This window comes from Chiloscyllium plagiosum, chromosome 12 (assembly GCF_004010195.1).
Source record: "Chiloscyllium plagiosum isolate BGI_BamShark_2017 chromosome 12, ASM401019v2, whole genome shotgun sequence".
NCBI lineage: Eukaryota > Metazoa > Chordata > Chondrichthyes > Orectolobiformes > Hemiscylliidae > Chiloscyllium > Chiloscyllium plagiosum.
This window is the reverse complement of record NC_057721.1, coordinates 85,189,202-85,203,582: the sequence shown is the minus strand read 5'-3', so window position 1 is coordinate 85,203,582 and position 14,381 is coordinate 85,189,202. Positions and strand designations below refer to the sequence as shown.

The 14,381-nt window shown below is 46.1% G+C and overlaps 1 protein-coding gene across 1 annotated transcript in view; it reads right to left on the bottom strand.

Moving 5' to 3' along the window:
- Window positions 1-5,577: 5,577 nt before the first annotated feature.
- gatd3 (glutamine amidotransferase class 1 domain containing 3) overlaps window positions 5,578-14,381 on the bottom strand; it is a 9,826-nt gene continuing 1,022 nt past the window's right edge. Inside the window, exons 2-5 of the mRNA XM_043701627.1 lie at window positions 8,033-8,152; window positions 6,798-6,890; window positions 6,338-6,494; window positions 5,578-6,121 (exon numbers count right to left, since the gene is read on the bottom strand). Coding sequence (XP_043557562.1) covers window positions 5,993-6,121; window positions 6,338-6,494; window positions 6,798-6,890; window positions 8,033-8,152 — 499 coding nt within the window. The 3' untranslated portion in view covers window positions 5,578-5,992. The remainder of the gene's footprint in view (window positions 6,122-6,337; window positions 6,495-6,797; window positions 6,891-8,032; window positions 8,153-14,381) is intronic.

Sequence of the window (14,381 nt, the reverse complement as noted above, 5' to 3'; positions counted from 1 at the left end):
TAAGGCAATTAACAAGGTCCCACATGGTACACGGGTCAAAAAGGTAAAAGCCCATGGGATACAGGGTAATGTGTCAAATTGGATCCAAAGTTGACTATGGATTGGATCCAAACTCTACTACTAGCAGAGGTAGTAGAGCCAGAGACATTAGGGACATTTAAGCAACTACTACACAATCACATGGATGGCAGTAAATTGAAGGGTGTGTCGGTTAGGTTGGTCTTAGATTGTGGGCCGAAGGGCCTGTACTGTACGTTCTATGTTCTAAAATTACCTGATGGTGGACCTTCTTCAGGAAAGTTACTCTCCACATCAGGCACCAAGATGGAAAGCGAGCTGTAGGTGGGTTGAACATGTCATCATGTAGCTGCAGTGAGAGGTTAACACGTCTGTTTCCCAATGAAGGGCTCCTGCCCGAAACGTCAGTTTTCCTGTTCCTCGGATGCTGCCTGACTTGCTGTGCCTTTCCAGCACCACTCTAATCTTGACACGGATCGTTTCAAGCTGATGTCTTGAAGCATTGTACAATAAATGAAGTACTGTTTACAATATAACCACTGCTGTAATGTACTGGGGAAAGCCAGCAACGTGGAGTCAGCCATGACTTTATGAGCAGGGTTGAGGGGCTGAATGACCTACTTTTGCTCCTAATTCCTGTTGAGTTCATATTAGTAATTTGTTTAGCTCTCAGAGATTGGGAGCAAACAATAACGAGGGACAGAGTCATAGAGATGTACAGAATGGAAACAGAGACCCTTCGGTCCAACTCATCCATGCGAACCAGATATCCCAACCCAATCTAGTCCGACCTGCCAGCACCCAGCCCATATCCCTATTCATAAACCCATCCAGATGCCTTTTAAATGTTGCAATTGTACCATCCTCCACCACTTCCTCTGGTAGCTCATTCCATACACGTACCACCCTCTTCCTGAAAAAGTTGCCCCTTACGTGTCTTTTAAATCTTTTCCCCTTCACCCTAAACTTATGCCCTCTAGTTCTGGACTCCCCCACCCCAGAGAAGAGACTTTGTCTATTTATCCACTCCATGCCCCTCATGGTTTTATAAACCTCTATAAGGTCACCCCTCAGCATCTGACAGTCCAGGGAAAACAGCACCAGCCTGTTCAGCCTCTCCCTATAGCTCAAACCCTGCAACCCTGGCAACATCCCTATAAATCTTTTCTGAATCCTTTCAAGTTTCACAACATCTTTCCAATAGCAGGAAGACCAGAATTATACACAATATTCCAAAAGTGGCCGAACCAATGTCCTGTACTCAATACTCTGACCAATAAAGGAAAGCATACCAAACGCTTTCTTCACTATCCAATCTACCTGCGACTCCACTTTCAAGGAGCTATGAACCTGCACTCCAAGGTCTCTTTGTTCAGCAACACTCCCTAGGACCTTACCATTAAGTGCATGGCTCCAAATAGCAGAGAAATTAGTAATGAGGAAATGTTAACTGAAACATTAAGCTTAGTGTTATTATTTGAGGTCATTGTTTGAGATAAAACAAAATTAAGGTTGGAAATATTAATTGCTCCATTCAACGGGGAGACTGCATTCCAGCATACATACGGGCAGAGTGCTGACCAGTGCAGTGTACAGGGTCATCAGAGAGTGGGTGGGACAGTGGACAACACTAGTGTGTGACTGATGGCAGTGGACAAGAACAGAGGCATTACAGAGTGAACTGGGCACAGGGGACAGGGTATCAAATTGTGGTCAAGGGCATCAGAGAATGGACAGAGGCAGTGAACAGGAGCATGAAAGTGTGAAATAGATGGTCCATAGGGAGTGAAGAATATTATCTCAGAATACTACAGAACCTTGATCAGATGGACCAACTGGCCAAGGACTGGCAGATGGAGTTTTATTTAGATAAAAGTGAGGTGCTACATTTTGGTAAGGCAAACCAGGGCAGGACTTATACACTTAATGGTAAGATTCTGGGCAGTGTTGCAGAACAAAAAGACCAAGGGGTGCAGATGCATAGTTCCTTGAAAGTGGAGTCAGAGATGGACAGGGTAGTGAGGAAGGCATTTCGTACACTTGCCTTCATCAGTCAGAACACTGAGTAGACGAGTTGGGACATCATACTACAGCTGTACAGGACATTGGTGGGGTCATAAATAAAATACTGCACACAATTCTGGTCAGCCTTCTACAGGAAGGATGTTGTTAAACTTGAGAAGGTGCAGGGAGAGGTTGAATAGGTGTTTTGTCCCTGGTACGTCAGAGGCTGAGGGATTACCTCATAGAGGTTTATAAAATCATGAGGAGCATGGATAGGGTAATAACCAAAGTCTTTTTCCTAGGGTAGGGGAATTCAAAACTAAAGGGCATAGGTTTAATGTAAAAGGGGAAAGATTTAAAAAGGGCTTACCCCTCAAGTTTTTCATGCAGAGGAGGATGGGGGTATGGAAAGAGGTGCCAGTGGAAATGATGGAAGCCAGTACAAATACAACACTTTATTTCATAAACCTATCCAGATGCCTTCTAAGAGTTTAGAGGGGGCAAATACTGGAAAAAGGACTGAAGGGTCTGTTTCCATTCTATATGACTCTATCACTGAAGGTAATGGATAAGGCATCAAAGGACAGACCGGGCTATTAACAGTGGACAGTGACATCAGAATGGTCAGGAGCAGAGGAACATCAGAGTGGGTAAGGGCATTAGAATGCAGACAGTGAACGGGCCATTAGAGTGGACAGAAGTTTCAGAGATGTGCATAGATGTTTCCATAGACATTTACGTTCTGATGATAAATAAGGCAAGATCACTGTTGGATTTCTTTATTTGTTCATGGGAATGTGAGCGTTACTGGGCAAACGATCATTTATTGATTCTGAGGAAGGGTCACTAGACCAGAAACATTAAATCTGATTTCTCTCCACAGAATGCTGCCAGACCTGTTGAGCTTTTCCAGCAATTTCTATTTTTGTTTCTGATTTACAGCACCTGTAATTCTTTCTCTTTTTATCATTTATTGGTCATTCCTATTACCCAGTGAAGACTCAGCCACATGGGCAGTGGGTCTGCGGTCACATATAGATTTCCTTCTTGGAATGACATTGGTGAGCCAGCTGGCCTTTTACAATAGACAGTGCTAATAACATGGTCATCACTAGACTAACTTTCTATTCTCGATTTTTATTAAAGACAAATTTCTGCAATGGTACGATTCAATGCAATCATGGCCGATCCCCTGTCACAACATCAGAATCCCATTTTCACCCCATAACACTTCAATTGAGAAGTAAGCTCTGTCAAAATTCCTTCAACCCATGGCATGGGATGGTGAGATCTCAAGACTTTATGGAGGTCCCATACACAGATGCACAGACTTGGTTTCTCAGGGCTCTTGATTACTTCCTTCTTTCCCAGCTCCTGTCTCGTCTTTCACGTTGATCTTGCGAGCAGTAGAAATTGCTGAGCAGATATTTAATTGATCTCACATTCACACTCATTTCAAGATGATCTTCACCATGAAGGCCTTCAAGATGTGTTAGATCATTTTGAATCTTAAGTCATTGAGTCAGAGTTTTATAGCCCACACAGAGGCCCTCCAGCCCACTATTTCTGCACTGATCATCTATTCTAATTCCATTCCCTACCATGGGGCCCATAGCCCTGTATGCTTTCACATTTCATGTTCTCATCTAGACAGTTCTTAAATATCGAGGGCTCCTGTCTCCACTACGCTTTCAGAGTTCCAGATAAACACATATCGCTGCGTGGGAAAAAAAATTCAAATCCTCTCTAAACCTCCTGCTCTTTGTATTAAAACTGCACCCCCTTGTTAGTGACCTCTCAACTAAGGCAAAACTTCTTTCCTTAGCTACCCTATACCCGAGTTCTGTACATCTCAATCAGCCTTCTCTGCTCTAACAGAAGTAATCTCTGCCTTTTCAACCTCTTTTCATAAGTGAATCACTTCCCCCAGCCCAAGCAACGTCCTGGTGAATCTCCTCTGCACCCCCTCCAGTACAACCCCATCCTTCCTCTAGTGCGGGGAGCAGAACTGCACACCGTACTCCAGCTGGGGCCTAACTAATGTTATATTCTAAGATCAGTTCAGCGGCCTATGGCTTATTGTTCTGCAAAATAGTGCAAGGCTTTAGGGCTACCAATTGGAGCTTTCCAATCACTTCCACTGAGATGAATGGATCCTGCTCAACAGATATTGCCTCAAAGTGTGAATTTTCATCTGCCAGATAGGTCAGTATGTGAACAGACGAGGGTGAAGATGAGGAGATGAGAGATAGAGAGCTAAAGAGACTGAGTGGAGTAGGTTGGTGGTGAATGTGAAAAGTATGATATAATTGCACACCCACAGTATTATGTTCACCAAGCTGGGGAGTTGATTTTCAGACGTTTTGTCCCCTGTGACATCTTCAGCGCTTTGGAGCTGCCTGTGAAGCCCTGCTATACTGTGTCTTCTGGAATTTATTTGGCTCTGTTCCTGCTGCTCATTGCCCTGGCTGGTGTATTCGGTCAAGGCCTCCATGCTTGTTGAAGGGGTCCGTGGACGAGTGTTATGCTTCTAGAAATTCTTTTGGCTGTGCTCTGTTTATCTTTCACAATTGTGTTTTGACAAGAAGGGAACTGCAGCCAGAGAAAGGTCAAGGCCAGATAACTGAGGAGGAGTGTAGCTCATCAGCAAAACAAAGGGATCATCAAATGGCACTTACATAACAAGAATCTGGCCTCATTCCAGCCTTGGTTTAAACCTGGACAAAAGAGCTGAATTCCAGAGGGGAGGGGAGAGGGACAGCCCTTCACATCAAGGCTGCGATAGGATCAGGATTAGGGCTAATTTTAACCCTAATCCTATCATCTGTTTGGTATCACAGAGTCCTAGCAAAACTGGAATCAACGGGAAATCAGGGGGCAAACTCTCCGGTGGCTGGAGTCATACCTGACAAGATGGTCATGGTTGTTGGAGGTCAGTCAACTCAGCTCCAGGACATCCCTGCAGGAGTCTCTCAGGGTAGTGACCTAGGCCCAACCATCTTCAGCTGCTTCATCAATGACCTTCCCTCCATTATAAGATCATAAGTGGGGATGCTCACTAATGATTGCACAGTGTTCAGCATTTGATACTCCTCTGACACTGAAGCAGTCCATGTTCAGATGCAACAAGATCTGGACAATATCCGGGCTTAGGCTGACAAATGGCGAGTAACATTTTTATCACACAAATGCCAGACTATAGCCATCTCAAACAAGAAAGAATCCACCCTTCGCCTGGTTGGGAGTGAAAGGGGAAATGGGGAGGATAGAATTGTCAAACTGACATTGCCTTGCCCTGGTAAATGAGTGTGGGATGTGGAATCTGGGAGTCAGCTGATGTTTGCAACCCATCTGGGGAACCCTGTATGATAAGCTCAGGATGAGGCTGTATCATGTTCCTGAACATGGACAACCCTGCTGTGCCTGGGAATCCCAGACACCTGAAGAAATCGCCCCTCCCAACCCCACCAGCAGACCTCCTTCCCTCCTCTCCTGAGATTCCCAGGTTCCCGCTGGGAACAGCCAGACTCACATGGACTTAATGAATTCAGCAGATTCAGATTTACATGATCAGATTTAATAAAACTGGAATCACAAACTCTGAAACTCAACCTCGACTGATGGTTTCCACAAACTGAAGCGACTCAGTGATCTATTGCTAGGTAATCAGCATAGCAACATTCATGCAGTAACACTGACCTATCACACACATGCGTATGAGTGATTTACAAGCTGTCCAATCATGTGCTTTCGATGACAGATCAACTTGTAAAAGTGTCCCTAATGTTTTCACATGGAAATTCCATCAGATATGAATGATCACACAAACACCAGTCAGACGCAGAGACTTTGCCACACTCTTCCCTAGCCAGACACACACTGTCCATTCCCAGACACACATACAACCCCTTGCACGCCCTCACCACTCTAACCCTTACACACCGACACACACTGATTGTGAACGATGGCCTCATTTCCCTGTGAGCTTCAGGACTTGTTGCACCATCTCACCTATCCCGTCGAAGATGTGATGTAGTTTAGTTTCACACATAAAGGCCGGAGTGGTGACAACCTGATTCTGAAGATCCACGTGGGCAGAGTAAGGAGAGCACGTTAAAGAAACTAAATGAGTAAGCCCAGGGATAGCACCCAGCACCAGGCAACCAACTTCCTTCCGCTCCCCCCATTCCCCCTACCCAGTCTCCCGCGGCCCCGCAACACCCAGCCACAACCACCTCCCACCCCCCCGCCAAGGCCAGTGCCCTTTTTCCTCCTGACCAATCTGTGAGCGCCTGGAAGCTGCAGTGAAGGATATGCTGACATCATGAACTGTGTGCTTGCCTCCCATTGCATTGATAGCAGCTGCTGTTCCAGCATATGGCCATTTCCCACCTTCCTCATCTTCATGACCAACAGTGACCTCTACTCCGGGAAGGACTTTAGCAGCCAGCACAGGAGCGATGCAACACAACCTGGAACATCAGAGGGAGAAAGGGCAGCTCCATGACAACTGGAGCAGAGCACTCATGCCCACCTTTAACCCGGGTTAGACTGGAACTAAGATTAAACCCACACTATTGCACTCAAATGGACAACAATATTAAACTCGATATCTGACTGGGTTTGAGGGACACACAGCAAAATTCAAACATCCAGCTCCCTCACACTGTTACCCCTCTCCCCACAGCAGCCTGTCTTACTGATTGCATCTCTACTGATGTTAATCCAGCTCTCTCACACTGCCACCTCACATTACCAACCACTGTGATCCTTACCCAATCGGCTTCCGTGCCTTGTGGAACTCATTAAGGACACGTTCAATATCAGGAATGACTTTACAGTCCTTCCCATCCTTGGCAAAGGTGGAGCTGAGAGGCAATAGAAATAAGAGGTTATTCTCACTGCCACAACTGGCATACACATTGTGAATTTAAATTGTTGGTGCTTCCATTGTGATGGTTACAATATTCCGACAGTGCGGCACTCCCTCAGTACTGACCCCCCGACAGTGCGGCACTCCCTCAGTACTGACCCCCCGACAGTGCGGCACTCCCTCAGTACTGACCCCCCGACAGTGCGGCACTCCCTCAGTACTGACCCCCCGACAGTGCGGCACTCCCTCAGTACTGACCCCCCGACAGTGCGGCACTCCCTCAGTACTGACCCCCCGACAGTGCGGCACTCCCTCAGTACTGACCCCCCGACAGTGCGGCACTCCCTCAGTACTGACCCCCCGACAGTGCGGCACTCCCTCAGTACTGACCCCCCGACAGTGCGGCACTCCCTCAGTACTGACCCCCCGACAGTGCGGCACTCCCTCAGTACTGACCCCCCGACAGTGCGGCACTCCCTCAGTACTGACCCCCCGACAGTGCGGCACTCCCTCAGTACTGACCCCCCGACAGTGCGGCACTCCCTCAGTACTGACCCCCCGACAGTGCGGCACTCCCTCAGTACTGACCCTCCGACAGTGCGGCACTCCATCAGTACTGACCCTCTGACAGTGCGGCACTCCATCAGTACTGACCCTCTGACAGTGCGGCACTCCATCAGTACTGACCCTCTGACAGTGCGGCACTCCATCAGTACTGACCCTCTGACAGTGCGGCACTCCATCAGTACTGACCCTCTGACAGTGCGGCACTCCCATTAGTTTCCATTTTAATCAGCACTGCCACCTCACTTTCCTTTTTTTTCTGTTTTCTAAAACTGAAAACCTCTGGATATTTAATTTCCATGCCTGGTCACCCTGCAGCCATGCATTTATCGTTACAACTACAGTATATCCTACCCGTTTAGATCTATTTCCCTGTCGCCTGTTTTTCTGTAAAGGTTCTATCACTCAAGCTGATTAACATCAGCCATCTTCTGCTCAACTGAGTCTGAAGCAATGAGCAGTTTGTGTCTCCCACCTTTCCCCTCCCACAGACCTCACTGAATCCAATGTAAGCCGTAGTCGCCAGGTCCCATCACTTGCCTGTCACCCGCTCATTCACACGGTTGTACTCACAGATTCTTGGCTGCACCAAACCCTCCAGGGAGGATAACAGCATCATGGTCCTGGGCATTCAGTTGCGCAAGATCCAGGATCTTACCACGAGCAATCCGGGCTGATTCCACCAGAACATTCCTGAGAGAGACAGAGAGAGGTCTGAACAGATTTCAAAAATAATCTCCATGGAAGTGAGAGACAGACAATGGAGTGACAACTACAGAGAGGCAGACAGAGAGCATGCAGGTGAGATGGTGAGAGGGTTTATGGGTATGGAGGGTGGGGGCAGACAGCAAAGGCGGACGGGGTATTGGGGAAGCAAGGGTTACTAAGGAACAGAAAGAGAAAACACAATGAATCGAACATAGCCTGTTCTGTGGTTGGTACCTCAGTATACTACCGTAGCAAACTATCAGTCATTTCTAGCAATTGACTCCCTCCAATATTGTTGCCAGTTGGATTTACACAGTCTATACAGTGATTGAAATCCCCATGATTACAACATGACCCTTGTTATATGCATCTCTAATTTCTTCATTTAGTCTGTGCCTACATTACTGTGACTGTTTAGCCTGGTTTTAGATTAAGTAACAGAATCATAGAATAGAAGCACAGAATCCCTACAATGTGGAAGCAGGCCTTTTGAAGAGTATCCCACCAACACCTAGCCCCCCACCCTATCCTTGCATTTCCCATGGCTAATTCATCTAACCTGCACATGCCCAGACACTACGGACAATTTCCCATAGCTAATCTACCTGCACATCTTTGGACTGAGGGAGAACACTGGAAACCCTGGAGGAAACTCATGCAAACACAGGGAAAATACGCAAAGTCCAACAGACAATCACTGAAGGGTGGAATTGAACCAGAGTCCCTGGCGCTGTGAGGTAGCAATGCTAACCACAGGCAGCACAGTGGCTCAATTATAGAAGGCAGCTCAGCTACCCAATGTCCAACCTGTACGTGTTGGAAGACATGGACACTTCATATGAGCTAGACAAAGCACACATAAAGCAAGTGGCACTGCCTGCAGAAATCAGTGCTTTTGGCTTTGGAGCCTGAATGGTGGATGGAGTCACACTGCGATGCAGCTGACAGGCAGTGGATTATGTCAGCGGCAGATTTAGAGTAAAGAGCATGCAGGCATTTAAAGAATGGGTAACCAATAGGCAGTCCAAAGGAAGCAGTCAGATGGTGCAGGAGGTCCCCAAGTTGATTGTTTTCCATTCTGGATGCTGGTGACTGCAGTGGCCAGTTGCAGAAGGGAAAATGGAAGAGCAGCACTGGGACAGGCATACATTAGTCACAGGAACAAACAGGCGTTTCTGCAGCCATAGATGGGACTCTAGCTATGGTAAATAATTTGTTGCCTCCCAGATACCAGGGTTAAGGATGTCACAAACATTCTTACAGGGGTACTTCAATAGAGAGAGAAGTTATGGTCCACATTGGTAGAAAGAGGGATGTGGTACTGTAGTCAGAAATTAGGAAGCTAGGTAGAAAATTATCAATCAGGACCTCAAATCTACAGACTGACACCACAGTGCATCTGGAAAAATTAATAAACAGTGAAATTCTCAACTGATCTTGGAGGAACCTGTTTGGGAGAGGTCACAACACAGAAACAGATAAGTGAGTAGTTTTAAGTGTGGCTCAATTATAGATGGCAGCTCAGCTACCCAATGTCCAACCTGTACGTGTTGGAAGACATGGACCCTTCATATGAGCTAGACAAAGCACACATACAGCATATAGAGTAGATTAATGCATGGCTGAGCAGCTGGTGTATGGGGGAAAGGATTCATATTTTTGGATCATTCAAATCTCTCCTGGGGTAGAAGTGACCTGTACAAGAAGGGCGGATTGCAGCTAAATTGGAAGGGGACTAATATACTGGCAGGGAAATTTGCTAGAGCTGCTCAGGAGGATTTAAGGTGGGGGTTGGGACGCAGAGAGATAGTGAGGAAAGAGATCAACCTGAGACTGGTACATTACATTAGATTCCCTACAGTGTGGAAACAGTCCCTTCAGCCAAACAAGTCCATAGCGACCCTCCGAAGAGTAACTCATCCACCTCTGACTAATGCACCCAACATTATGGGCAATTTAGCATGGCCAATTCACCTGACCTGCACATCTTTGGACTGTGGGAGGAAACCTGAGCACTCAGAGGAAACCTACACAGACACGGGGAGAATGTGCAAACTCCACACAGTCACCCAAGGCTGGAATTGAACCTGGCACCCTGGCGCTGTGAGGCAGCAGTGCTAACCACTGAGCAACCATGCCGCCCGTGCTGTACAGTTGAGAAGAGAAGTCAAACAGTCAGGGACAAAGCAGAGAACAAGGTAGGTCTGATAAATTAAACTGCATTTATTTCAATGCAAGGGGCCTAACAGGGAAGGCAGATGAACTCAGGGCATGGTTAGGAATATGGGACTGGAATATCATAGCAATTACAGAAACATGGTCAGGGATGGGCAGGACTGGCAGCTTAATCTTCCAGGATACAAATGCTACAGGAAGGACAGAAAGGGAGGCAAGAGAGGAGGGGGAGTGGAATTTTTGATAAGGGATAGCATTACAGCTGTGATAAGGGAGGATGTTCCCAGAAATACATCTAGGCACTGAGAAATAAGAAAGGGATGATCACCTTATTGGGATTGTATTATAGACCCCCCAATAGTCAGAGGGAAACTGAGAAACAAATTTGTAAGGAGATCTCAGCCATCTGTAATAATAGGGTGATAATGGTAGGGGATTTTAACACTATGGCAGGCCCAGTCTATGTTTGGAAAGTTAAGGGTTTAGATGGAGAGGAATTTGTTGAGTGCGTACAAGACAATTTTCTGATTCAGTATGTAGATGTACCTACTAGAGAAGGTGCAAAACTTACCTACTCTTGGGTAATAAGGTAGGGCAGGTGACTGAGGTGTCAGTGGGGGAGCACTTTGGGGCCAGCAACCATAATTCTATTTGTTTTAAAATAGTGATGGAAAAGGACAGACCAGATCTAAAAGTTGAATTTCTAAATTGGAGAAAGGCCAATTTTGACGGTACTAGGCAAGAACTTTCAAAAGTTGATTGGGGGCAGATATTTACAGGTAAAGAGACGGCTAGAAAATGGGAAGCCTTCAGAAATGAGAAAACAAGAATCCAGAGAAAGTATATTCCTGTCAGGGTGAAAGGAAAGGCTGGTAGGTATAAGGAATGGTGGTTAACTAGAGAAATTGAGGGCTTGGTTAAGAAAAAGAAAGAAGCATAATAGACAGGATAGATCGAGTGAATCCTTAGAAGAGTATAAAGGCTGTAAGAGTATACTTAAGACAGAAGTCAGGAGGGCAAAAAGGGGACATGAGATAGCTTTGGCAAATAGAGTTAAGGAGAATCTAAAGGGTTTTTACAAATACAATAAGTACAAAAGGGTAACGAGGGAGAGAATAGGGCCCCTCAAAGATCAGCAAGGCGGCCTTTGTGTGGAGCCGCAGAAAATGGGGGAGATACTAAATGAGTATTTTGCATCAGGGTTTACTTTGGAAAAGGATATGGAAGATACAGAATGTGAGGAAATAAATGGTGACATCCTGAAAAATGTCCATACTCCAGAGGAGGAAGTGCTGGATGTCTTGAAATGCATAAAAGTGGATAAATTCTCAGGACCTGATCAGGTGTACTTTAGAGAAGTGATTGCTGGGCCTCTTACTGAGATATTTGTATGATCGATAGTCACAGGTGAGGTGCAGGAAGACTGGAGGTTGGCAAACATGGTGCCACTGTTTAAGAAGGGTGGTAAGGACAAGCCAGGGAACTATAGACCAATGAGCCTGACATCGGTGGTCAGCAAGCTGTTGGAGGGAATCCTTAGGGACAGGATGTACATGTAAAGGCAGGGACTGATTAGGGATAGTCAGCATGGCATTGTGGGTGGGAAATCATGTCTCATGAACTTGAGTTTTTTGAAGAGGTAACAAAGAGGATTGATAGGGCAGAGCGATAGATATGATCTATATGGAATGCATTTGACAAAGTTCCCCATGGGAGACTGATTAGCAAGGTTAGATCTCACGGAATACAGGGAGAACTAGCCACTTGGATACAGAACTGGCTCAAAGGTAGAAGGCAGAGGGTAGTGGTGGAGGGTTGATTTTCAGACTGGAGTCCTGTGACCAGTGGAGTGCCACAAGGATCGGTGCTGGGTCCACTGTTTTCTTCATTTATATAAATGATTTGGATGTGAGCATAAGAGATATAGTTACTAAGTTTGCAGATGACACCAAAATTGGAGGTGTAGTGGATAGCAAAGAAGGTTTCCTAGGATTAAAACAGGATCTTGATCAGATGGGCCAATGGGCTGAGGAGTGGCAGATGGAGTTTATCTTAGATAAATGCGAGGTGCTGTATTTTGGAAAAGCAAATCTTAGCAGGACTTATACACTTAATGGTAAGGCCTGAAGGAGTATTGCTGAACAAAGAGACCTTGGAGTACAGGTTTATAGCTCCTTGAAAGTGGAGTCGCAGGTAGACAGGTGTTTGGTATGCTTACTTTTATTGGTCAGAGTATTGAGTACAGGAGTTGGGAGGTCATGTTGTGGCTGTACAGGACATTGGTTAGGCCACTTTTGGAATAGTGCGTGCAATTCTGGTCTCCTTCCTATCGGAAGGATGTTGTGAAACTTGAAAGGGTTCAAAAACAATTCACAAGGATGATGCCCGGATTGGAGGATTTGAGCTATATGTAGAGGCTGAATAGGCTGGGGCTGTTTTCTCTGGAGTGTTGGAGGCTGAGGGGTGACCTTATAGTGGTTTATAAAATCAGGAGGGGCATGGATAGGATAAATAGACAAGGTGTTTTCCCTGGGGTGGGTGAGTCCAAAACTAGACGGCATAGGTCTCTTTTATATCTTTCACCTCTCACCCTAAGCCTAAGGGGCACAGAGGGTGGTACGTGTGTGGAATGAGCTGCCAGGAGAAGTGGTGGAGGCTAGTACAACTGCAACTTTTAAATGGCATCTGGATGGGTATATGAATAGGAAGGGTTTGGAGGGATATGGGCCGGGTGCTGGCAGGTGGGACAAGAGAAGGTTAGGATACCTGGTCAGCATGGACGAGTTGGACCAAAGGGTCTGTTTTTGTGCTGTTCATCTCTATGACTCAACTTTTAACAGAGGATCAGTTCCCACTCAAAAAAGAATAGAGAACAATAGGAAACAAGAACAGATGTAAAGTATTTGTAAAAGAAGCAGGGTGATGTCAGAACAAAAACCGTACAGTAACTGGTTTGGGTGTGGAATAAGACTATTTGCTCACAAGGTACAGGATTAGGCCATTCAGCTCCTTAAAGCTGCTCCACTATTCAACAGGATTACGATTGATCTGACATCCCTCACATCCACCTTTCTGCCTTTTGCCCGTAACTCTAGATTCCTGACTGATCAAAAATCTATCTCAGCCTTAAATATACACAAGGACTCTCTGTGACAAGGAATTCCAAAGAACTCCACTCCCGAAGATAAGAAATTCCTCCTTACCTCAGTCAGAAAGTGGGTGCCCTTAATTCTGAGACCACTGGTCCTCGATTCTCCTATGCCTTAACTATCCTATTCACTTGTTCTGCAAATTTCGGTGAACTGTGAATAATTACCCCCAGATCCCTCTTTTCCTCTAAGTTGCCCAGTGTCCTGCCATTCACTAAATACTCCCTCAGCTTGTTTCTTCTTCCAAAGTGCATCACCTCACACTTATCATGGTTAAATATCATCTGCCACTGCTCTGCCCATCTGACCAACCTAAATATATCTTATAGGAGAAAGTGAGGACTGCAGATGCTGGAGACCAGAGTTGAAAAATGTGGTGCTGGAAAAACACAGCAGGCCAGGCAGCATCCGAGGAGCAAGAGAATCGACGTTTTGGGCATAAGCCCTTCTTCCTGAAGAAGGGCTTATGCCCGAAACATCGATTCTCCTGCTCCTCGGATGCTGCCTGGCCTGCTGTGTTTTTCCAGAACCACATTTTTTAACTCTAAATATATCTTATGACTTGGAACCCTCTTCTTCACTATGAACACCCCACCAATCTTGGGGTCATCTGCAAATTTGTTTAACGTTCCCCCCACATTTTCATCGATACCGTTTATGTCCATAATAAACACTAAGGGTCCCAGTACTGATTTTGGTGGAACACCTCTGGACACCACCCTCCAGTCACTCAGACAGCCTTTCACCACTACTCATTGTGTCCTATTACTCACCACACACCTCCACACACATCATTTACTGCATCCGCTGCACTGGATGTGGCCTCCTCTATATTGGGGAGACAGGCCGCCTACTTGCGGAACGTTTCAGAGAACACCTCTGGGACACCC